Source organism: Aspergillus aculeatus, assembly GCF_001890905.1.
Source record: "Aspergillus aculeatus ATCC 16872 unplaced genomic scaffold ASPACscaffold_16, whole genome shotgun sequence".
Classification (NCBI taxonomy): domain Eukaryota; kingdom Fungi; phylum Ascomycota; class Eurotiomycetes; order Eurotiales; family Aspergillaceae; genus Aspergillus; species Aspergillus aculeatus.
In genome coordinates, this window is record NW_017962991.1 from 792,306 (window position 1) to 815,286 (window position 22,981).

The 22,981-nt window shown below is 54.6% G+C and overlaps 7 protein-coding genes across 7 annotated transcripts; 3 read left to right on the forward strand and 4 right to left on the reverse strand.

Moving 5' to 3' along the window:
* The first annotated feature begins 1,153 nt into the window (after positions 1-1,153).
* On the forward strand, positions 1,154-3,483 carry ASPACDRAFT_1874765 (sugar porter family MFS transporter). The gene is made up of 5 exons (XM_020198045.1): positions 1,154-1,606; positions 1,689-1,889; positions 1,956-2,341; positions 2,392-2,703; positions 2,786-3,483. The coding sequence occupies exons 1-5, from the start codon at positions 1,305-1,307 to the stop codon at positions 3,238-3,240; spliced, it is 1,656 nt and encodes a 551-aa protein (XP_020052976.1). The 5' UTR covers positions 1,154-1,304; the 3' UTR covers positions 3,241-3,483.
* An 85-nt stretch (positions 3,484-3,568) lies between these two features.
* Positions 3,569-6,065, reverse strand: ASPACDRAFT_81300 (putative hydrolase). The gene is made up of 7 exons (XM_020205843.1): positions 5,698-6,065; positions 5,429-5,645; positions 5,188-5,372; positions 4,725-5,128; positions 4,328-4,672; positions 4,096-4,226; positions 3,569-4,024 (listed from the first exon to the last, which is right to left on the reverse strand). Exons 1-7 carry the CDS (start codon positions 6,026-6,028, stop codon positions 3,739-3,741), a joined length of 1,899 nt encoding a protein of 632 aa, XP_020052977.1. The 5' UTR covers positions 6,029-6,065; the 3' UTR covers positions 3,569-3,738.
* A 3,777-nt stretch (positions 6,066-9,842) lies between these two features.
* ASPACDRAFT_125390 (uncharacterized protein) lies at positions 9,843-11,636 on the forward strand. The gene is made up of 4 exons (XM_020196813.1): positions 9,843-10,695; positions 10,755-10,786; positions 10,840-11,087; positions 11,153-11,636. The coding sequence occupies exons 1-4, from the start codon at positions 10,242-10,244 to the stop codon at positions 11,571-11,573; spliced, it is 1,155 nt and encodes a 384-aa protein (XP_020052978.1). The 5' UTR covers positions 9,843-10,241; the 3' UTR covers positions 11,574-11,636.
* Positions 11,637-12,339: 703 nt separating this feature from the next.
* Positions 12,340-15,111, reverse strand: ASPACDRAFT_125393 (uncharacterized protein). The gene is made up of 2 exons (XM_020196814.1): positions 14,677-15,111; positions 12,340-14,606 (listed from the first exon to the last, which is right to left on the reverse strand). Exons 1-2 carry the CDS (start codon positions 14,766-14,768, stop codon positions 12,596-12,598), a joined length of 2,103 nt encoding a protein of 700 aa, XP_020052979.1. The 5' UTR covers positions 14,769-15,111; the 3' UTR covers positions 12,340-12,595.
* A 527-nt stretch (positions 15,112-15,638) lies between these two features.
* ASPACDRAFT_46811 (uncharacterized protein) lies at positions 15,639-16,855 on the reverse strand (the record flags this gene model as incomplete). The annotated part of the gene is made up of 2 exons (XM_020201847.1): positions 15,639-16,435; positions 16,732-16,855. 2 exons carry the CDS (start codon positions 16,853-16,855, stop codon positions 15,639-15,641), a joined length of 921 nt encoding a protein of 306 aa, XP_020052980.1.
* A 969-nt stretch (positions 16,856-17,824) lies between these two features.
* ASPACDRAFT_1859314 (uncharacterized protein) lies at positions 17,825-19,411 on the forward strand (the record flags this gene model as incomplete). The annotated part of the gene is made up of 1 exon (XM_020197667.1): positions 17,825-19,411. Exon 1 carries the CDS (start codon positions 17,855-17,857, stop codon positions 19,409-19,411), a length of 1,557 nt encoding a protein of 518 aa, XP_020052981.1. The 5' UTR covers positions 17,825-17,854.
* Positions 19,412-19,472: 61 nt separating this feature from the next.
* On the reverse strand, positions 19,473-22,062 carry ASPACDRAFT_125397 (uncharacterized protein). The gene is made up of 7 exons (XM_020196815.1): positions 21,535-22,062; positions 21,274-21,491; positions 21,173-21,225; positions 20,768-21,110; positions 20,441-20,717; positions 20,253-20,375; positions 19,473-20,184 (listed from the first exon to the last, which is right to left on the reverse strand). Exons 1-7 carry the CDS (start codon positions 21,756-21,758, stop codon positions 19,629-19,631), a joined length of 1,794 nt encoding a protein of 597 aa, XP_020052982.1. The 5' UTR covers positions 21,759-22,062; the 3' UTR covers positions 19,473-19,628.
* Between the last annotated feature and the right edge of the window lie 919 nt (positions 22,063-22,981).

Below are 22,981 nucleotides of genomic sequence, written 5' to 3' on the forward strand. Positions count from 1 at the left end.
TCAGTAGGTTCGGTCAAAAGAGCAAAGCTCTTGCGATATTATTTTGCACTAATCCCCAGGTCCAGGCAACGCATGGCTACCGGGGTGCAGTGTTGAGTCAGAAGACGACCCTGCTCCTCCCACCCCCGACCGAGCCATGTGATCTGGCGCGTGTTTGTGAAGCTGGCCGGCTATCGGCAAGACACGTTGCGAAGGAGAGGTGCGGTGGTGCAGCAGCAGGAGGGTGAGACTACGTATGCCCAGGATCTCCTCTAGCAGGTTTACCGGGTTCTTGCAGTGATGTGCAACATCACTGCCCTTTGGAGTTTGGGGTCGGACATTATTGCAATCAGTGGGCATGCTGGGGAGCTCGACTGGACGGGATAATGAACTACCGACATTGACTTGTTGCTGATCACCCCCATTGACTAACATGCAGACACCGGGTTGTATGATTCCATTCACCAGTGTCAGTATTGTGGTTGGTTATATACTTGGTAGTGACTTATGCGGGGAAGACTAAGAGTCGGTCGGCTGGGGCCGTCTTGCCCCGATCGGGCTCAGACCTTCAGCCATCCGCCGACCCAAAGCTTGCATAAGCGATTAAGCATTGGGCGCTTTCCCCGCCCGCCCGCCCGCTATGGAGCAAGCAAGAGTGGACCACCCATCATAGTGCAGTCACTCCTCTTTCCCATGTGAGTTTTCCTGGAGACGACAGTTACGCCACACGCCAGAAATCCGGGGAAGATCTTCTTCTACATTCATCGGTATCTTTGGAAAATTCCCAGACGATGGTCGTCCGTTTCAGCTGGTTGTACGGTTCGATCCCTATACCGGGGGTACCACCAGCTGCTGAGGGTTTCATAACAGGATCCTCCCCGATACTGCCATCATCCCAGTCACTGTACAGTACCAGTAGTAGTCCCTTTTACTTTCTAGCTTGAGCCTAACCTGGTCCTGTTCAAGGCTAGCTGCTTCCCCCGGACCAGGATTCCGATCCATCTTCGGCATCGCTCTCAAACTCTCGTTGTAACAGATGACTGGGGACCCAATCAGCCTACGGACAGGCGATGGTACCGTAGCGCCGTAGAAGATCCCTGGGGCGTGGCACGATGGCCTGAAACTCTACGGGCGGCGGGGTTTCAAGGTTGGCAGCAGAAGTGTGAATGGTGGGGAAGGAAGAAATGAGGAGTGAATGAAAAGCCACCTGACAGTCGGACACTATTTTAAGGAAGCTGAGTCCATGGCTGCCCTCCTGGTCCCTTGATCTTCTTCCTTTCCTCCCTTCGTGTTCCCATCCTCACTTCCACGCCCATCCCCTCATCATGTTGATTGGCAACATCTACGTGATTGCGGGTGTCTCCGTCGTTGGTGGCGCCCTCTTTGGCTTCGATATCTCTTCCTTGTCCGCCCAACTGAATGAGAACTCCTACAAATGTTACTTCAACCAGGGTCCGCAGGGGCCTCCCTTTACTGATGATGAGGACTGTTCGGGTCCGACCTCGTTGAATCAGGGTGGGATCACTGCTGCCATGGCCGCCGGCTCTTGGCTGGGCGCCTTGATCTCCGGTCCGCTTTCGGATCGTATTGGCCGAAAGACTTCCATCATGGTTGGCTGTGTTATCTGGTGAGTATCTAAGACCTGGTCACTACTTGCCGGGAGTATGTGTTAATTGCTTTCACGCTAATCACACGCCAACTCTTTGCAGGTTGATCGGATCGATTATCATCTGTGCGTCGCAAAACATCGGCATGCTGGTGGTGGGTCGCATCATCAACGGCTTGTCGGTCGGTATCGAATCGGCCCAGGTCCCGGTCTACATCAGCGAACTATCTCCGCCCTCGAAGCGTGGTCGGTTTGTCGGCATGCAGCAGTGGGCCATCACATGGGGGATCTTGATAATGTTCTAGTAAGTGCTGACGACCCTCACTCAACAGCCCCCTAGCTCGACTCTTCTCGCTCACGGAAGGTTCAGTATCTCGTACGGATGCTCCTACATCGGAGGACAGAAGTCCTACAATTACAGCACCGCCTCGTGGCGTGTTCCCTGGGGTTTGCAGATGCTCCCGGCCGTGTTTTTGCTCGGAGGAATGATGCTGCTGCCCGAGTCACCTCGCTGGCTGGCACGAAAGGATCGGTGGGAGGACTGCCATCGCGTCCTGGCGTTGGTTCATGCCAAAGGCGACTTGCATCATCCTTTCGTCGCCCTTGAAATGCAAGACATTCGCGACATGTGTGAGCTCGAGCGACAGTACAAGAACGTCACTTACCTGGATCTGTTCAAGCCGCAGATGCTAAATCGGACCCTGATCGGCTTGTTCACGCAGATCTGGTCACAGCTAACGGGCATGAACGTGATGAGTATGTATAACCTCGTGGTGGCAGTCTGCCTTGGCTGATCGTGTCCATAGTGTATTACATCACCTACCTCTTCTCCATGGCCGGCTACACGGGCAATTCCACTCTGCTGGCCTCGTCCATTCAGTACATCATTAACGTGCTGATGACGCTCCCCGCTCTGATCTGGATGGATCGCTGGGGTCGCAGACTTCCCTTGTTGGTGGGGTCGGCTTTGATGGCGATCTGGATGTATACGAATGCGGGGATTATGGCCGTGCATGGGGAGGTGGTCCCGGGTGGAATTGACGGCGTCGCGGCGGAATCGATGCGTCTGCATGGGGCGGCGGCCAGAGGCTTGATTGCCTGCACCTACTTGTTCGTCGGTACGTATGATACTTGTTTCCTGCCATGCTCCACTGCCTACCCCAACCCCACATGATCTAATCTAACTCCCGTCTCCGTTAGCTTCATACGCCCCCACCCTCGGCCCCGTTTCGTGGACTTACCCGCCCGAGCTCTTCCCGCTTCGGCTTCGTGGAAAAGGAGTCGCTCTCTCAACCTCGGGCAACTGGGCGTTCAACACCGCACTGGGACTGTTCACCCCGACGGCCTTTGCCAACATCCGCTGGAAGACGTACATCATCTTTGGCGTTTTCAACACTGCCATGTTCATCCACTTCTACTTCATTTTCCCCGAGACCGCCGGAAAGACCCTGGAAGAGACGGAGGCGATGTTCGGAGATCCCAATGGCATCAAATATCTCGGGACTCCAGCCTGGAAGACCAGGGTCAAGACCAATGCAGTCCGCGAGATGGAGCGTGGCCATGTGGATCTGGAGTCGAAGATGGAGCCGGGCCACACTCACACCGAGACGGTCGCAGCTGGTGAGAAGCGGGCACAAGAGCGCGCGGAGGTTTGAACTAGGCATAGGGTTGAGTTGACGTTGATAGTAGGGTTGCTGATATTTGAAGGGGATGACGGGCCGTCCATAATCTCGTGGCTAGTCCAGGACATTTGTATTTCAGCTCTTATCGTAGCATGGCTGATGACCTTGCCGCTAATATCGTGATTCCTGAATGAAACCGGCCGTGCGTGCTCGTTACCTATCAGACAGTTCATATTACCTACTGCATATCCACACAGCAGATGTACCTCTTTCCTGGAGGTAGACTTCTTTCACCTTGTACTTAGGGCAGTGCTTGTTAAGGATTGCGATCCGCTGAGTAAGTCTGACACCATGCTCGATTAAATAGTAAACGGTATGCGATATGCTGTGTGCTATGCCGTGCTATATGCTGTGCAAGAATCTGATACGAAACGCAAAAGCAACGCCCTCCTCCACCCACCCTAGAAACCAAACGCACCGCCTGCGAAGCAGGTGTCCTCGTACTGCGAGTCCACCACCCCAATGCCCAGATTAAGATTTCCTTCTAGAAGAAGCAGCCTCATACAACCCCCGAATATCGTCGCGCCACTGGCCCTCATCGACGCGCTTCACCCGGCGATCGTAGGTCATCAGCCCATTGACCTCGCCCTCGACGTCCGTTGTCTGCGTCCACACGCCCGCGCTGCACGCGTACCGGCGCACCTGGTCCTGCAGCTCGGTCAGCAGCTGGTGGCTCCGGTAGTTCCAGGCGGCGAGGTCCAGGTCCATTTCGTAGGTTTGGTTGATTGCTTGGATTGCCGTGGGGTTGTTCCAGAGGCTGTTACTTTGTTAGATATATGATTATGGGTTGGGTGTGTAGTTGGCAAGGGGGGGGTTAAGGAAGCGTACTGCTCGATGGAGACGTTATGTCCTAGTCCGCCGAATTCGCCCTGGATCGCGATTCGGGCGGGGTCGTAGGGGGTCGAGTCGATGGAATAGAAGGGCGTGCCGCATTGGGGGTTCGCGTAGTGGTGGTTATCCTTGATTCACTTCGTGTTAGTTAGGGTGCTATGGTTGTAAATTGTGAATCATACAGGGAGACAGGGGACGGGAAAGGTAGGGAGGGGTAGGGCAAACGTACGTGGAAATCCCCCGCGCCGTGATCATGCCATCCCGAAGTGGAATCCACCAGTCTCGTTGGATCCAGTTGCTTGACGCGATCCGTCAGCGAAATCTCCGGGTAGTACGAGGTGACCTGCCCCCAGCCTTCGTTGTAGATCACCCAGGCAAAGATGCTGGGGTAGCTTTTCAGCTGGCGGATCATCAGCTCGAGCTGGCGGGCGAATTCCTGCTGCTGGGATTCGTTCGGGAGGATGGTCGCGCCGCTGGCGTCGTTCTCGAGCGGGCGGAGTGACGGCATGTCCTGGATGACTAGAAGGCCCAGCTCGTCGCAGGCGCGGTAGTACAGGGCCGGTTCGAGTTTAATCTGCTGGTGTGAGTGTCCTTTCGAGGGCTTGTGTGGGTAAGGGTAGGCTTACGTGCTTGCGGACCATGTTGAAGCCCAGACCCTTCAGGACTCGCAGATCATACTCCATGGCTTCGCGATTCGGCGGCGTGTACAGCCCGTCGGGCCAGTAGCCCTGGTCCAGCGTGCCGAACAGAAAAGTGAAGTTGCCGTTTACCAGCGGCCGCTCGATGCCGTCGACCGTGCCCCGCGAGATGGTCCGGAAGCCCAGGTAGCTTGCCACCGTGTCCTCGCCCAGGGTCACGGTTACGTTGTAGAGGTTGGGCATGTCGGGCGACCAGAGCTTGGGATTGGTGACGTTGAATTGGAACGGCTGGGCGGAAGTGCCGTTGCTGGACCCGATCTCGGAGTCGCCCTCGTGGATGGCGATGCGCACGGTGGTGCTGTTGCCGGTGGCGCTGTGGACGGTGACGTTGACTGGTTTGGTGGTTAGTGTGCAGTGATTGAAGGAGTGTGTAAGGCAGACAGCTGCTTACCCTGTCCATGCATGTCGCCGCTCAAGTCCAGCTGCGTGATATAGTTGGCGGGCGCGGACTCGATCCACACGCTCTGCCAGATTCCACTGCAGGGGGTGTAGAAGATGTGGCTGGGGACCAGGTGCTGTTTGCCGATGGGGATCACATAGTCGTCGCTGTCGGTCGGGTCGTGAACATAGACCAGGCTGTAGGGCTTCTGTTAGCTGGGATAGATCGAGGGCTGGAGCTGTGATCTACGTACAGCTCATTGTTCGTCGTCGCATTGACAAACGGAGTAATGTCCACTGTGAATTCGAAGTAACCTCCCCGGTGGAAGCCCGCTTGCTGTCCGTTCACGAATACAGTGGCTTCATAGTCCACGGCCCCGAAGTTCAACAACACGTTTTGTCCACTCCATGAACTGGGGACGGTGAAGTTGGTGCGAAACCAAGAGTAGAATGCTGACTCTGCTTGAATGCCTACAACAATTGAATCAGCTTCTGCGCTCAGAGGATGAGCGGTGCAACCAACCCGACAACCCGCTCTCGAGACAAGAGGGAATCAACACTTCCTGAGCAAGCGCCTGTCCGAATGGCGGACTTTGCGCTGCATCCAGACTCGTGGCAGTCTGATACTGCCAGATCCCATTCAGATTCTTCCAATCCGCCCGCTGTCGTTGCGGTCGAGGATACTCAGGCCAGGGATTGGTGCCCACTTGATCGGTCCAGTTCGTCGTCAACGGCGGCTGCTTCACCGCATAATCTGTCGTCTGTCGCGTGGAAAGGTGCTGAATACTTCCGATACTCCGTGCCAGAGACTCGGAGGCTAGAAGGGGAAGAAGCCAGGTGGAAATCCAATGCATGACGGCCGTTAGTGTCTAGTACATAAGACGTGCAGTTCAAGGTGCAGCAAAATATCCTCTCCAGGGTAAGACACCCGCCCTGGAGTATTTATCCCCTTTCGATTGTCTACCTAGGATTCATGCTGAAGGCAAAGCAGCAAGTGCCGAAGAGGGCCTGCGCCAGCAGATCCTACACCATGTCATCGGGCTTTTGACCCACTCCGGTCAGCATGATTGTCATGGCAGCGCCACGATAAGAGGGGATGATGGGGACACAGAACATTGAGCAGACGCCGAACACACAGGAGTAGAGTCTTGGAGTGCTCCACCGACCATCACTTGATCGCTTGGCAACCCAGCGTCGTGGTGCGAAGTGAATGGACTCGGGGAGAAGCCATGGGTGATGAACCGGCCCGAATGGTTGACAACCATGTCCCATCTGTGTCCGAGTACGTGTAGATCGGATCACCACATGCCAATCTGAGGATTCTGAAGCTGTATTCCTTTCTCCAAGTCTCCAAATATCTTCTCCACCGATGGGTGAGTGGGTAAGAGACTCTGACAGTCAAAATCACTGCATCGGGCCCTGAGCGCTGACTCAGCCAAATCACCCAATGAGGGCCACGGATCACGAAGCAGGTTTTGGCTCAGATGGAGTCTTGGGACTGGGCTGCATGAACGGATTGCCAATCATTGATCTCATCCTTTCACAGCTCAAGTTTGGGTGCGGTGAATTTGCCTTCTGACCCCTTTCTGCGTTCCCTGGTGTCGGGCACTTCCCTACCTGCACCCCTGCGTGCTCGTCCTATTGTGTTCAAGGGGCATGTACTTTGTCCATGGTTTATTCTTCCCCGCAGATTCTAGCCCGTCCCCCTTGCGTTTTCTTTCTGTCCAAATGCCAACTCGCAAAGTAACGTGGCTAGCAGTTTTCCCTATCACTTCCTACCCCGCATGTCGCGCATGAATGCTGCCTAGGATGTGCTTCAGGATGGAAGTCTCGCCGAGACTACGAAAAGTGGGACTCAGAGGTATACTGCATCATTGCATCAGCCAAGAACCCGAGCGATGATTTCATTAGGTTCAGGTTCAGAGGGATTGCTCGGCCACGCACCAGGCTTGTTGTGGCCCTGCTAATCAGCCCTGCCAAGGTCCTTAGGAGTGATACACCATGTCAGGTGGGTGAGACTGATGTGATTGTGTTGTTCTCGTTCATTCCTACATCACGTATTTGGGTCTCCGGTCTCGACCCCGAGACTATTGTGGGGTGACGTGACTGGCAGGTCATTGTTCCTTTGGATTACAAAGATATGATAGCCTCGAAGATGAGCGTCGATAGATTGATGACCCACCGTCTTTTGACTGCCATTCCAATCGTTGGGTTCCGATGGGTGCGGTGCGGATAGAAGCCCAGGTAGGGTCGGTGGTGATCACGGGATGGAGACCGGAGGGCTCGGAAGAGACCTTGGCCCCATGCAAGTACTCCTACAATGTTCACTTGCACTTGATAATGGCGATACGCCCAAACTCCATTGTTAGATACTTCTTGCCAAGTAATGCAAGATCTTCAGCCCGCCCAACGGTCGCTGGAAAACCAGGCGCGGTCTCAATTTCAGGTGTGGCGTCTCATCTCACATTTCCCCGGGATTAAGTATTGTCCGCCGTCGGAAACGCCACCACGTCCTGCATCCAATGGCAATGAATGTACCGAGTAGTCAATCGAGAAGGCATGCATTGACCGCTCCGGCTTCATTGTTGATGTTTGTTGTCGGTCGGTCGGTCGGTCGCCGAGGCAGGGTGTCACAACTCCCAAAAGGCCCGATCATCGCGGGTATGGGGTTCGGCTCGGGGTTCCGAAATGTGCAGGCTGCCATGGAATCTCAAATGTTGGACCTCGGCGTTGCTACTGTTGACACGATGTCCACCATTCCACCATTGTTCTATGGGTCGTTCGCCGTCATGCCGGTGCCGACGCGGGTTTCAACGTCCCAAGTATGATCGTCTTGAGTACGGGGTTAGGCTCGGTGTTCCGAAATGTGAAGCCGTGGCATCTCAAATTATGGATTCCTGAGTGTCTCGACTGTTGGTACGTAGTCCACCATTCCACTTTCCGTTGCAGTGGGCCCCTGGCTATCACTTTTGTCGGTCACTTTGCAGGTCACATATTTCAGTCATCTTTTTGGTGTCAACAGTCGGCCACATCCCGGCAGCTTCTTTTTATGGTATTGGCAAGGCCTGGGTGGCTGGACAGTCGCACCCCGCATATCACCTCTATTTCGGTCGCATGTTATTGATTACAAGATTCAAGCGATTCTTCTCTGCTGATTGTCCATTTCGCGCCCTGTTATGTCCCAGTTCGAGGAATGGAGAGTGTATAAGATGCCTGCTCGGTGGATATCATCCTGTAGATTGTCGGGAGAGTGAGTAGGATTTTTAGATAGGGCCTCGGGACATTGGATTGGTGGCTCTGAATAGCACCGAGGAAGATGACATGATACCTAGTTCCCTACTAATAACGACCTCGAGGGCCATGAAATGGGTTGAAATCGAGATTGTCGTATGGAATTGTGGATAGGAAGAAAGGTATCTCACGGATATGGCCTATCCCACGGATCGCAGCGCTCAACGGCCAAGCCAGCTCTTCTAAGCTTTCAGCAGTCGACCCAGTCCTTGTTATATGCTTTAGAAGGATCACAAATGTCAAAGATGGTATAGCCAATGAATGGAAAGCATTGCCTCAATGCAGGCCCGCCATGTCCATCGTCTGCCGTGCGTAAGGCGTGGGTGTCCAGTCAATCGACAGACCGCGAAGACAGAAATAGAAGTGCGGGGCGGACTATGCGCCCGTACCTAGTAGCATTTGAGCAAAATGTTTTAAGAGAGACCTGCATCGAAAGGATAGATACAGGCACACGATTCATCGTCATTCTCGCAAGAAGCTGAAAGCGGCCGAGGTTGTCCGGCCGCAACAAGAAGCCCTAATGAGTAATGTGATTCCTCAATCCCATTTTCACCCAATCGTATGTAGTACCAGATCCGTGCGATTAGCGTATTCTGCAAGGTCAAAGACCCAGAAGGGATTTTCAGCTGCTTGGCTATGCCGACACGGCACGCTTTCCATCTGGGATACCCTTGCCGACGGTGGCGAAAATCGCCAATCCAGGCGAAATAAGCACGCGATGGTAGATAACAAATGCTGGACCCCATGGGTCGGAACACGGATATCCCGAGCAAGCGTATTTCTGTCAGCGCCATAGTGGATAAACACCGAGCTGAGGCGACAAGGTCATGGCGCGAACATGGAACAACTGGCAAACACCGGTTCAGCAAGCCAAATTTCCCTACCACGAGTCATTCGGCATTCAGCCAGCCCTGATAAAAGGTGACAAGAGAACAGGTGTTTGCTGCAGATCCTAGGAATTGTACCAAAGGATTGGTCGGCTATTATCTCCCCTGTGATCAACCCGCAGGTCCCTCATGCGGCCAGCACAGAAACTACATTAGCCTCTATGGGGTTGTCCGGCGCCGAGCCCTAGTCCGCCACTGGCCTGCGGCACGTCATGATCGCTTCGAATTTCCAGCTTATCGCTTGAGTCTGCCTGCTCAGTAAGGCCTGCGCCGTGTTGATAACGCTTTGACAAGCTTCGGTGGCAAATTGTGGGGTCCTCGATCCAGACTCCTCCAGAGCAGGGAGAGGACAGTCCCTACTGTCACTATCGGGACCGCAACGTATGAGATCGCGTCTCCGTCAGTCGTTTGTGTATCCTTGGATAGGATCGAAAGTCACATCTTGCGGGTTAGAGAGAGTAAGCGGCCGATCAAAAGGACCGAAGGACATCTGCACGTCGTAATCTCTTCGATTAACCTAGTCAGACCAAATAACCCGGATCCGGTTTGGCTTGCGATGCTGCGTCTTGAAGCAGGACATCAGAGCCGATGGACTGCGCCCGGACTTCAGCTCCTATCTCTCACATAATGGCACTAACAGCTAGCCTGGGTTGTCCATAATCACTAGCTCAGCTTTCAGCCCTCGACATATCGCAAACCTAGACTGCAGAACCCAAAGCCACCATACATCGGCGACGCCGCCACCTCGTAGCCGCGTTCTCTGTGTAACATGTTCGCCCGGTATTTAAAGCAGCCATGAGGACTCCCTCTCTCCCAGCCAGCAGCTGACCTGGAGATTCAGACCTTGACAATAACTCCACATACTTTACAATTTGTCAGATAAAGCACAATGACACCTCAACCACTGCGACCGATTTCCTACCGGAATGACCCGCTGGGTACGATCGGTTGTACGGCCCCAGTTCATTCCGAATACAAATTCCTGGCAACAGGCATCCCGAACGAGAATGACCCAAGACCGAACTCAGTCACGATTGACCCGGTCGCATTACATCTTCCTTGGAGAAGCTCCTTCCCCGCAGCGCGACAGTGTCGATTTTGGAGCGAGGCAGAAAATGCTGGCAAGGCACTCCTCCAACAGATCAAGCGGATCAACCGTGCAAACAGCACCAAGGGTGGCTCGGCCAAGATTGACACGAATGAAGAGGAGATAGAGCTCTCGAACAAAGAGGTGGAGCGAATCGTGAACGCGTCGAGCGCGGCCGTGTATATGAACCCCAACTGTTCTTCCGAGGAGATCGAGATCATCTCGCAGCTTAACCTGATTCTCTGGATCCATGATGGTATGGCTCGTGGTACATCTGTCGGCACAGATTCGAGTTGCTAACATCCTCACTGGCAGACATCCTCGAGTCGTCGGATTCACCACACGAGGTAATTATGCAAGCACTTTATGTAACTGAAGGGAGGTTAACATGCGTAACCAGAGTGCAACGATCATCGAGAAAGTGACGGCCAGCTGGGCCGATATTCTTGCTCACCCACATAAATACGCGGCAGAGTCCTCAGATATGTTTACTCGCCTGGCTCAACAGATGCTGCGCATTAGTGGTCAAGGGCAAGGGCTTATACGGGGATACCTAACGTGGATGGCGTTCATGCGGTCGACAATGCGAGATCAGTTCACTTCCCTCAGAGATTATCTGGACTACCGGGCGGTTGACATCGGACGAGAGTGAGTACCTCGTATCCTCACGACGCCTTCATAAATCAGTACCCGATCTCATTCCCTTCGTGCAGCTATATCCTGGCCGCTGTGAAGTTCGGTAACGGAATTCACCTCTCACCCGCTGAAGAGCCACCGCTAGCCCCGTTGATCGGTTTGGCCATGGATCACATAATCATGACCAACGATCTGTTCTCCTACGACAAGGAGCGACGCGACTCCGAGACGTGCGCGAACGCGGTCCAATACCTGGAGCAGGTTCTCTCCGTTGACGCGGGTTCCGCCAAAACACTTATCACCAGCCTGCTCACGCAGACGGAAGGTCGGATCCATGCGGAGCTGGAGAGTTTGTGTCGTTCGGGTGCGCTGAGTGAGGCGCAGATCCGGTACGCACGGGGTGTGGTTGAAGCAGCGGCGGGCAATGTGGTTTTCTCCATCACCACACGGAGATACAGCCCTATTGGAGCTGGCCACGCCAGTGGGACGAAAGGTTGAGAATCGAGAGGGATTGTTTTATAGAAGATTAAGACAATACCAATAGACCATCATTGATTGTGGAAAATTCTCTTCGATGCTTAAGCCCGCTGGGTGCGGGGATGTCACGGGTAGGGAAGGAACTAAAGGGGCATAGTCTCGGCCGGGAACGGGGATAGCGAGCTGGCCGTCAACATTCCGAGCTACATATGCTGGTTGTATACGTATACAAGTGGCAAGCTTGACAATGGGACTGGAGCATCCGTCGAGTTTAGCTTTGGTAGAAACAGAAAGTTCCAAGATCACTGTAAGCCCCTGACTCCACTCACTATGAAGGGGTAAGTCAACCAGACCACATGATTGGCAGTGCACTGCGACCATGAATCCCCTACTGACAAGGTGTATTCCTTGAAGAGCAATGGCATTTGGTGCATGGTGAATCTCTTTTATCAGTAACGCTGATTGATGACCAGTCTTCGAGGCAGGGCAAATCGGCACGCATCAAGGCCAAGTAGTTGTCACCAAACGACGTCAAACCTCAATTTATAACGCAGGCGGGATTAACGGGCATATTTCACAAGCTCACTCCGATCACAACATTCTATTTGACTGCCGTGATAACCTCGGAAAGGTCATGATTTGTCGGAGAGCTCAGAGGCTCCATCCTGCGGCGCTGGTTTGCGCCCGTTTGAAAAGTAAAGTTCCTGCCTTAGGGCTAGCGGATCCCATTGACCCACTGCAATAGATTGCGATGGATGTAGGAATTCTATTCTTAAACAAGGAAGATTCCGATCTTTGAAATCTTTCAGCTATTCATTTTGATTCTGTTACGACTTTCCTGTCGCAACTCCATTCCTTCCCGAAGGCAAGCCAATGACATACATTACAAGAGCCAGGAAGACCGATGATGTCTCGATGGCACTTCTTCACAGAGCGCCTTGACAGAGCATATGAAAACAAGAGATCACCGTAATGGAGGCCACGTGCGGCTTACATGGAACAGGTCGAAATCAGAGACGTGATGGGATAATCTAACATGGTCCTCACAGTCTAGCTTTGGCTACCGGTCTAATATTTCCTCGAAGGAACTCCCCGATCCCGCCCTCAATCGTCCATGCTTCCCTCGCCAGATCCTGTTGGTTCACCGGCAACTGCTTGGTCCAGCTCATCAACCTTTCATAGACATTCCCATCACGACATCCGAGCGCGCTGCAAAGACACGCATCTGTGAAGTCCCAGGCATCGGTTAGAGCAATGACATCAGGCAGCAGTGTCGCCAGAAGTTCGTCGATGCGCGCACGCATCTGCAGGAAGTGGTCGGCAGTCAAAAGTCGGTCTTCGGCGAACGGGACAGAGATGAATGATGGGCCTGGGTTGTTGATGGTTGTCAGAGCGAATAGCTCCGTGAGGCGTGAGAGAACGGGGAGTAAGCTCGGCTGCGCACTCCCGATGACTTTCACACGACGTTGCATAGACTGCAGCACGAGGTACTCTAAGTACGCATGTGCAGCGGGCAGAAGCCGTGTGAGAGATGTGTTCCATGCTTCAGCTGGGGACGACGTGCGGGTTTGCTGTGTGTAAAAGGAGTGTGAAGCGGATAGGAGTCGGTGGAAATGGTGTTGGAAGATCTTCAACAGTGTTGCTGGCTCTGAAATGTGATTACTGTCAAGCAAAAGGTATGATGGTGGGGAGTTCTCTCCCTCAACCTGCAGCCATTGCTGGTATCCCGAGAGAGACTCAGTCATGTCGGAGTCCACCGCCCTTCCTGCTTGAATAGCGCCAACCTGCTTGAACATGTAGCGCAACGTTTGCTGCCACATGACATAATTCTCCCCCTCAAAGGTCGCCGCAGCACACGCCGTTCCCACCATATCCGGTAGCCCCGAGATTACGAGGTATCCATGCCCTCCACACATCTTGCGCGCCTCCTCCGCTCCCGCAGCAACAGTCTGTGTGGCCCAAGCTTTCAGCCCGGCGCTCACAGCATGGATAAAGGATAAGCGACCGAGCGCCCCTTCTCTCTTCTCCTGCTGATACTCTTCGAACCGGTCGCCAAACTCCTGCGAGGCAAACAGGATAGCATACGCCTGAGAAATGAGCGTCAATACCCGTTGATGCTGCGTCTTGTAGGCGAGGATGGAGACTTCAGGGCAAGCTGGTGAGGAGAACATGGGAGCGCCCTGCTCGCGCACCACTGAAAATCGCGTCGCCACGGTTAGGGGCTGCGCCAGCCCAAATGCCGCCCAATGGATCACCACCCGCCGCACCTCCAGCATTGTCGCATAACTCTGTTTCGCAAAGCTTTCCTGGGATCCTACCTCATTTCGCACATATGTCCCGTCTGGTAGCACCCGTGCATGCGCCGCCAGCAGACTATCTCCTGGGACGCGCAGGTGATTGAAGTGGGCATAGCCATTGCACGTACCGTTATACGCCATCTTCTGGCCCACATCTCCCAGCTTCACTCCGTTTATGGGTGTGGAGTCAGAAAGATTGCGGATCTGGACGACAAACCAATGCACACCATGGTCCACTCCGCCGGTCTCCAGTCTGGCTGCAACTACTGCGTGAGAGCAGCTGAGTCCCAAGCCCCCAGGCCAGAACTTCGTCGCGGTCACCGTCGGAGAATTGAGAATGAATTCCCCCGTGGCTGAGTCGAAGGTCGCCGTGGTTTCCATGCCACGGACGTGACTACCGTGTCCCAGCTCCGTCTGCGCATAGCAACCATTGATCTCCATGCGTTCGATCAACGGCAGCCAGTAGCGTTTCTGTTCGGTGGTGCCCTGTAGGTTGATCGTGCGGCGGAACATCAGGAAGTTCAGGCCAAAGGGTGTGGCGTTGGTGAGTTGGCTGCGCTCGGTCAGGTTGATGAAGTGGGTGTGATCGTGCTGTAACATGTCGGTGACGATGGCCCGGCCGCGGCGCAGGCCCTCCAGGTATTGCTCCCTCCGGTCGAGGCCAGTGTGGAGGTGGGGAAGCTTCATGGTGTCGGTTATGCCCAGGGTGGATTCGACGCGAGCGAGGGCTGCACGGCGGGAGGAAGCGTTCTCCTCTCTATTCTTACCGTGCATTCGATCAGAAGGCGCATTCATGGGAAATAGTCTCGGGACTGTACACAACTTACCCGTCATGGATGATGTGCGTCAAGAGCATAGAGTCAAACGTAGCCGCTTGACGGGCCTGCGTCATCAGTGCCATCTGCCTATTTGGCGACATCGTGTGCACAGAGTTGAAAAATGACTCCATCCTTTTCTGATTAATCCCGTTCATATGAATCAGAGGGAGTGTTGCATGATGCAGAGATATATCGGCTGCCCCTGCGCTGCAAATCCGGTGCTGAGCGCAGAAATTGTGGCTTCTGGTGGGCACTTTAGCGATTGGACCGCCCGAGCAAGCATCAGCATCGAGCCGAGGCTGTCCTCAATGTGAATTGTTCCAAAGCAGGCTAGCTGGAATGTAGATGATCCTTCTCCAGCAATCAGAGCACGAAACCTGGGACTCTAGAAAATGCCAAGGCACGGCTATGGTCCGTGGACGGCCTGAGCTAGCCCGATCAAGTTAGCCTCGATAGAGACTATTTCCTGCCAAGATCTTGGTCCCATGGCGCTGGGCTCATAGGCGGACCTAGTTTATCCCTCACTTCCGCCAGATGAGGTCGGTTTGGATGGCTGTCGGATTGAAGCAACCTTCTTCCCCAAAACAATACAGTCTACCCTTACATCTACCATGGGTCCATCAAAAGCTCCAGCGCCGTTGGGCGAGCTGCAGGGTCCCCTTGCAAGGCTCGCCGCAACCACCTCAAAAGCCCTTCAACATCCTCACCTTGAATGTTGACGGCCAACTTCTCGAAAGTTCGGTCGGAATTGGAACCAAGTTCTTCTAGTTTCCTGATTCATCCCATAACACCCAGCTCATGTCCATTTTCTTGAGGAATTGCGGCCTGTACACCCAGATCATAAGCCCAGCAGGAGAGGCATAATCATGAATCCAGCAGTTGATTATGGGTCTCCTTAAAGCCGGTGAACAAAATTGAACATCCCATTGAGTTCCTGAAGCATGCTTTGACGAGGCGCGCGGTCATAATCATCAGAGCATCAGGCTTTTGACTATGTCATCTTGGAAGGCTGTTGAGCCCCAATTCAAGATGCTTGAGATTTTCGAGATCAGATCAAATGCACTATCCTCTTGTGTTGTCCGCCAGATGCCAATGTTGATCATACCATAGCTGCTCTTAGTTTCATTCCAGAAATGAGCCCACAGTTCACAGACAGGCCCTTCCGTGGTGACGGAGAAACAGAGGGACATCGGATTAGAAGACCCCGCTAGCTGAGGGCCTCGTGTTTCGAGCGGCTGCCCATCAGCAGCCCCAAAGAGAGCTTTTTGAATATTCACTGCCGAGGCGCCAGCCACTGCTGCTTGATTCTGTGCTTGATAGAGATTTCCGCCGGTTGCTCCCGACTTTGCCTCGACGAGAAGGAATGGAAACCGTAAGCTCAGTGGGGTCACACCGGGATCGCTGATAAGCTCACCGGTGTCCTGGAGGTCGTTCAACAGGAAATCTGCATTTGCGACCCCCGCCGAATGCAGTGCTGTTGCAAGGGTTCCATCCGATAGCCCCAGGGAGATGTCGGGACGGGGATCCTTGAGGAAGAAAGGCGTTGTGAGCGTTTGCTCAGATGACACTGATAGAGCTGTGCCTTTGCGGAGAAGCGGTGCAGCTGCGGGCTGGGCTGATGGAAACGAAGACGAACTTTCCAGGTTCATGCCCGGTTGAGAGCTGTCAGGCTCGCCAGGGCTGCTTTGCTTGGTAAGCCGTTTCCTAGGGACAGAAGACTGGGGAATCAATGGCTGATGGACGGCGGGTTTGATTTCGGATAACCAATCTGTTAGGTGATTAGTGTTAGCCCTGGATTATCGAGGATATTCAGATTGGGCAAATGTGCCCCTATTTCGCGCAATTACTAGATTTGATGACTTCAGGCCGTTCAGAGCCTCGTGTATGGACTCAGCCCACTCGGCTTCACCGGCTTGAGTGGCCGCCCACTCCATTGACTGAGATTGGAGTTTGGCTGCTAAAAGTTTGAGGGTGGCACGAGATAATGACGCACGGAATTTATTCGAGTGTCAACCTCTTGAGGTGCCTTCGCATCAACATAGATTCTAGCACGGAAAAGCGTACGTGCTCGGTAGGTGGACTCGCTCGGCTTGCGTGGACTAGATGAGCGGGACCTTCTGGTGGATACCGATGATAGAGAAGGCGGAGGCAACTTTGTGGGGCCTACGTCGGGATACGAATTCGCCATACTGCCTGAAGTCTGTGATTCGAGTTGTGAGAGATGCTGCCTCGTCAATGGAAGGGTAGTCGGCGAGAATGAAGTCGGAGTCAACCTGGCGTGTTTGGAATCCTGCTCATCAGGTGCGGAGGGATCTGCATGTCGCTTCATGTTTGGTTTTCTACATGGACGTTTTATCCACTGAGTCTCGGCAAAGCAAGAGGATGTACCTCTTATCGTTCCTTGACGTGTTCGAATCAGCGAGGCGGCATATAATGGGTAGATAACGTAGGAGCCTGTCATAGGCTTAGCTGTGTGTTATGGTGTTTGTGTTTACATTCAATGTGATGAGAGAACACGCGGTCAGGTGATCGGGGAATTGAGTTGACACACGTGACACAGATAAGATAAGAGCAGCTCCCACAATGTGAAAGGTACAGAAGAGCATTTGACCACGCAACAGTGACCAATATACATACTTGTGCAAGATCAGACAGCCATGCAGAAAGAGTTCAGAGACAAGAGAGCGAGTGGATCCACTCGGGATTATCTAGCACGAAGGTGGTCAACATCTAACAAAGTACAGAATCAGAATCAGCCAAACCTAGCAACAAGCGTCCACCGAGGTTAAGGCGCGTCGCAACCAGCGTGAAAGAAGCTCGCTTACTGGACAGCCCAAGCAATTTCATGATTCTAGAGACACATTGACTTTCTTGAGATGAAAGGGTGGGCATAGCAGTAAAGATCACATTTGTCTACAGCACTACCAACCAATAAAGACATTGTCTCGGGCATCCTTTCGAGGTTACCGAGACTCTTCAACAACGGCATTGTCTTTTGACCACTGCACACTCGTGGTTGAAAGCAGTACCCTGGAACTATAAATGACCACATGAGCGCTATATTATGTGAGGCCACTCGCCTGGTCTCACGAACTCGTTTGCCTACCTCACTCTGTCGTTCAAGCGTGTTTTCATCGCCTGCAGCTTTCATCCAATCGCATAGACACCTTTCGAGTCAACAATCGAAATGGCCAACAAGATCGATACCCACATGACGACTCATACCAACAGCCCCATGCCTTGCACAAGCAAAAAGCGAGGACTCACCTGCGATGAGGAGCCTGTTCGAGCGTCCAAAAGACCCAGGGCTGGCTCCAACAAACCGCCGCCTATAAGGCTCAACGACTCCGCTCGCCATGCTGCGGCGCCTTTGAGTGCACCATTACTATGCACTCGACCTTTCTTCGATCTTTCAGAGTACGGCATTCCAGCTCTGCCTCAGCTGCACTACAAAGAGAAGGTGGCTGCACCGGACTCAGTCCATGTCCAATGGACTTTGCGAGCCCCGGTCCAGTATCACCGGGTCCCAGCTCGGCGACACAGCCTCGATGAACCCCGACAGGTGAATGTTCCTGTTCGTGTGCATACCCTGAGTCTGCAGCCCATCGTGCTCTGCAGCGTGCAGCAAACCATCCCAAAAGCTGCGGTTCTGCACTCCGTAGCTTTGACCAACCCCACCACTTCCAATACCCCTAACCATCTTCCCAAAGGCATCCCCGCGCCCGATTCCACCCTTCTCGAGTCCCTACGCACCCAAATCCCAAAGGAGATCCTCCCACTTGCCGTCTGGCTGTACGAACTCCTGTACCCTCGCGAATGCCCTGAGACGGACGTCACGACCTGCGAATGCCACCTGGCCCAGATGCAGGGCTGGTCGTCGTCTCCCACCACCGACATCCGCCAACACATCCTCCTCACCTCCGACGCCGCGGCCCTAACCACCATAACCAACTTCCACACCAAAATCATGCACTTCGTCGAAGACTACATGACACAAACCTGGTCCACCTTCGCCCAACGCTTCCCCTCCCTAATTCCCACACCGCACCCCTCCCGCACGGAATACCTCCGCGTCCTGCGCACCTTCTATCTCCACGAAATCTGCACTCGGAAGATGGCCCTCACGCGCCGACAGATGCCGACCCGCGGTCCCGCGCGGGGGTTCGTGGAGGAGAGATACAAAGTCTCCCTGGACGCCTCCTGGCGCCACCAGATCACCCAGCTGGCAGCCTGGGAAGCGGAGCAGCTGTTCTGCGTGGCCACGTATCTCCGGGGCGTGTTCGACGCGCTCCTGGACCGCGAGCTGGACCGCGCGCGGCTGCGTCGGCTCGAGGACGGGATGCGCCCGCTCCCCCCGGATGATTGCGAGTTCCAGGGCATGGCCTTGCTGTACCGCGCGTGCGCGGAACGGGATCCCGTACAGAGGGAAAGAATGCTGGAGGCGGCGGATCGCGGGTGTCTTTGGGTGGTTATGAGTCAGAACCTGGGGAATTTCCTGCGGACGGTCGGCGGGCATCGGACCGCGGTGCTGTGGACGGGGAGTTTCTTTCGCGATGATGGCTCCGGGGCGCAGGCGGCGTGGCGATGGGCGCTGGGGAAGGCGGAGTGGTCTGTCTTGGTGGGGCGGAGGCGCACCGCTGAGGCTAGGAGGTGGGGGTATGTGTTTCTGGATCGGGAGCGGTTGGTGAGCCATGGGGTCTTGACGGGGCCGTTTGTGCGGAGTGGCGGGGTTCGTGATGAGTGAGTGACGTGGCGGTGTTTCTTTGGCACTGCGATGGCAGTTTGAATATATATCTATACATCTTCCGAAGAATTGTTGTTCTTCCTTCATAACTCTATGTGTGCATCGCTCCTGTGATATGTCGTAACCGTAGCCGTAATCTACCAGGTAGTAGTCTATACACGACCCCAACCCCATACCGTAACACGCCTATAGCACCCTCTGTAAACATCTACAAATGCTACAACACCGTCCCCCGCACCTGCCTGACCCCCCTCAACCGAATATCCCTCCACATCGCCACACCCAAAACCGCTGCCGGCAACACCGCCAGCCCAACAATCAACATTCTCTTCTGCGCCACCCCGTACGCTCTGACCGTCGCCTCACGCTCCTCCGTCCCCGGCGCAAACTCCAACACCCGCGCAATGGACCCATACAGCTCGGCCGCCAGATACTTCTTCTCGGGTGGCAGATACTCCTCGATGTACACGGGGACGGTACTCGTCCAGATCGCGCCGGAGATGGCCGCGCCCACCGCGGACCCGATCTTCGACCCCAGCCCGACCAGCGCGAACGAGACGGCGATCGTCTCGTGGTTACCCGTCGCCAGGCCCGCAATCTCCTGGCAGATGACCAACGTGCCGCCCGCGACGGCCTTGAGGATCTCGCAGGCGATCACGGCGGTGATGTGGCTCGTGGGCGAGCGGAAGGGGATCATCAGGGCGGTGCCTAGGATGAAGAGGGGGAGGGCGATCAGGGCGGGGGTTTTGAAGCGGTTGATTTTGCGGATTAGGCTGGCTTTGTTAGTACACATGCCATTAGAGGGAGTCGGAGGTGTGGAAGGAATGCGAGGGGCACGTACATTCCCACCGGAATCGAGATGATGCAGCTGCCGATGCTGTAGATATTGTAGATGTACCCTGTGTCACGGATGTTGGTGTTGAAGACGACCTGCAGGTACGAGGAGAAGTAGAGGTCCCAGCAGCTGCGCGGGGTATTAGTAGGTTGAATTGGTGTAGGCAAAATTGGGGCAGGAAGGGCAAGGCGTACTAGAAGCTCATAAACATCGCGCAGGCCAAAAGAAACGCGCCGAGGAGCGTCGGGTCCCGCAGCCGGCTGTACGGGACGAAGCACACCGGGGCGCCCGATCGCTCCCAGAACAGAAACCCGATCACGCTGAGAACACCCAGAACGATCATCGCGATGATGTCCGGCGCCATCCACCGGTCGAGCAGCGAGGTGCTCCACATGTTGGTCCCGGAGGTGGCGAGGGTCAAGGGCAGCAAGATCAGGACGAAGCCGGCGGTGATGAGGAACATTCCGATCGCTGTGCTCATTAGTACGGTGCTGTGCATGGCTCTGAAAGGCATCACATACGGTCGAACTCCACGGCATAATGAATGATCGTCTCCATCCGTGTGCGGTTTTTCGGCTTCGGCTTGATGACGCCCGCCGATCGAGCCTTCTTACGCGTGCTCCAGAGGAGGAGTAGGAGAGGTGCGGTCACGAGCGGCGTGAGAATGGCGAAGATGCCGAATCCAGTGTACAGGGCGTCGCGTTCGTAGAGGAACTGCGCGGCTGCTGGCCCGATGAAGGTGGTGATCACGTAGGGAAACGAGGCGATGCCGTAGACGAAGGCCCGGTTGACAAGTTCGGTGGTGTCGGACATGAAGACATGCAGGACGTAGTCCATGCCGTTGTAGCCGACCCAGTAGATGATCTGGACTTGGGTCAGGCGTGGTCTGGTAAATATACGGAGGGGTCCAGCGGGGAAGAGCCTACCTGTGCAGCGACATAGGTTTCGACATTACGACAGGCAGCCATCAGGACTAGTCCTAGTCGTAGTCAGTATACAAGATGTTTCTTGTGATCGAGCAACTTACCCAGGGTGCACAATGCGACCATAGCAGCAAAGCCCTCGGGACGGCCCAGAATGTCGATCAATTTGGCGATCGGCAGTTTCGACACCCCGCCGATGATGCTCGTCAAAACATTGGTCATGGCGATGAGCGAGTGGTCGGTGAACTCGGAATAGACATAGGGACTCAGACTGCTGGTCGTTTGCTGCTGCAGGGAGTTGACGAAGAAGATGATGAAGACCCTGCGGAGTCAGAGGGGACTCGACGAGGATGCGGGGGACTTACAGTGCGTAACCCGTATACAGGGTCCGGGTGGACCAGACCGAAGCCAGGGCCTCGATCTCCGCAACCCCATGAGAGGTGTGCTCCGGGGAGGACAGATCCGGGCCATCAGGGATGGGCTCATAGCCATCATCTCGTGGCACGGGGACGTCAGCAGGATGCGTATGGCGGATTTGTTCAAGAATCTCTCGGGCTTCGTAGTACTTGCTCCGCAAGAACCCGAGCATGGTGGGAGGCTGTTGCTGCTGTCTGTTCTGAAGCGCGCAGACGGTTCCACGGAACCAGAAATTTTACTGTGAAGATTGCAGAAGACGCGAGAAAAGAAGTTGCAGCGGCCAGCGCTTGATGCGACTACATGAGAACAACAGAAGAGGATGGGACTGTGCAAGAGGGGGGCGTCATGAAATATAGGTAGGGTAGGCCTAGAGTGAATGCTGACCGCTTGTATTGCGGAAGGAAAAGCAGAGACTGCAGAGACAGCCTATGTGTGGGTGAGGCAACCAATCATACGCGTGACTCAATCCCTCCGAGGTGGATCCCGGCATTAGTCGCGTGCAATTGGGCGGTCATTGGCGGGAGAACCGAAAAAAAATAAAAAGGCAAGATTATCAGATGAGAATCCCATCTGATAAGATCCTGTCGCGCTACTCGGATCCCTCGGCATGGTCAATGAGGTGACATTTACCCCGCTCGAGTAGAGATTCATTTCCATTGCCTGTTCTTGTCTATCGTGGCAGTATGCTCTTCCATATCTTATCATCGAAGCCTCATCATCTGTTGTCTCCGACCGTAGGATGATCAGATAGCTACCATGCATGACTTAACGCAGCTGTCAAAACCCCCTCACCCCCCCCCCCCCCCCTCCCCTCTCCCTCTTGAATAATCAGAACCACAAATACGGTACAGTGACATGGACACTGTTAGCCTTCAATTCCAATGTGAAGTACACATTAAACTAACATCTATACACACATCTTCGTGCAGCGATCCTCCACGCCACTATCATCCCTGCAACTGCACTCAGCAACTCTCCCCCCCCACAGCACTTCGCATCCTGCAAAACCTCCAACCGACAGAAACACGAAGCCCGAATCGGAATATCCGCGCCAGCCAACGCCACATTCCTGGCCGGCTCGATCGCCTTCGCCTCCTCCGTCTTGCCCAACCTGACCAAACACTCATGATACCCATGCAACGCCCAGACATTGTTGGGGTGCCTGCGCGGGCGGATCAGCGACCCATCGAGCCCCAGATCGGCGCGGTACGTGCGGGCCGCCTCCTCAACCTCGCCCTGCTCCAGCTTCAGCGCGGCGTACGCGTGCCGCACGGGCTGCATCCACGCCCACGGCTCGCTGTAGGGCAGCCGGTCCTCGAGCTCGATCGCCTCCTGCAGCGCCGCGAAGGCGACCCCGTAGTTGCCGGCGCGGTACTCGATCTCCCCTGTCAGCAT

Excerpts from the sequence above, each read along its gene's own strand:
- ASPACDRAFT_1874765 (XM_020198045.1), top strand. The coding sequence starts at position 1,305 with ATGTTGATTGGCAACATCTACGTGATTGCGGGTGTCTCCGTCGTTGGT. Across the intron at positions 1,890-1,955 it reads GGGATCTTGATAATGTTCTA|TATCTCGTACGGATGCTCCT; the intron begins GTAAGTGCTGAC and ends CGGAAGGTTCAG. Across the intron at positions 2,342-2,391 it reads AACGGGCATGAACGTGATGA|TGTATTACATCACCTACCTC; the intron begins GTATGTATAACC and ends TCGTGTCCATAG.
- ASPACDRAFT_81300 (XM_020205843.1), bottom strand. The coding sequence starts at position 6,028 with ATGCATTGGATTTCCACCTGGCTTCTTCCCCTTCTAGCCTCCGAGTCT. Across the intron at positions 5,129-5,187 it reads CGGCGACATGCATGGACAGG|TCAACGTCACCGTCCACAGC; the intron begins GTAAGCAGCTGT and ends CCACCAAACCAG. Across the intron at positions 4,673-4,724 it reads TCAACATGGTCCGCAAGCAC|ATTAAACTCGAACCGGCCCT; the intron begins GTAAGCCTACCC and ends TCACACCAGCAG.
- ASPACDRAFT_125390 (XM_020196813.1), top strand. The coding sequence starts at position 10,242 with ATGACACCTCAACCACTGCGACCGATTTCCTACCGGAATGACCCGCTG. Across the intron at positions 10,696-10,754 it reads GATTCTCTGGATCCATGATG|ACATCCTCGAGTCGTCGGAT; the intron begins GTATGGCTCGTG and ends CCTCACTGGCAG. Across the intron at positions 10,787-10,839 it reads CGTCGGATTCACCACACGAG|AGTGCAACGATCATCGAGAA; the intron begins GTAATTATGCAA and ends ATGCGTAACCAG.
- ASPACDRAFT_125393 (XM_020196814.1), bottom strand. The coding sequence starts at position 14,768 with ATGTCGCCAAATAGGCAGATGGCACTGATGACGCAGGCCCGTCAAGCG. Across the intron at positions 14,607-14,676 it reads ACGCACATCATCCATGACGG|AGAGGAGAACGCTTCCTCCC; the intron begins GTAAGTTGTGTA and ends CGGTAAGAATAG.
- ASPACDRAFT_125397 (XM_020196815.1), bottom strand. The coding sequence starts at position 21,758 with ATGCTCGGGTTCTTGCGGAGCAAGTACTACGAAGCCCGAGAGATTCTT. Across the intron at positions 20,718-20,767 it reads TTATGCCGTGGAGTTCGACC|CGATCGGAATGTTCCTCATC; the intron begins GTATGTGATGCC and ends TAATGAGCACAG. Across the intron at positions 20,185-20,252 it reads ATCTCGATTCCGGTGGGAAT|CCTAATCCGCAAAATCAACC; the intron begins GTACGTGCCCCT and ends TAACAAAGCCAG.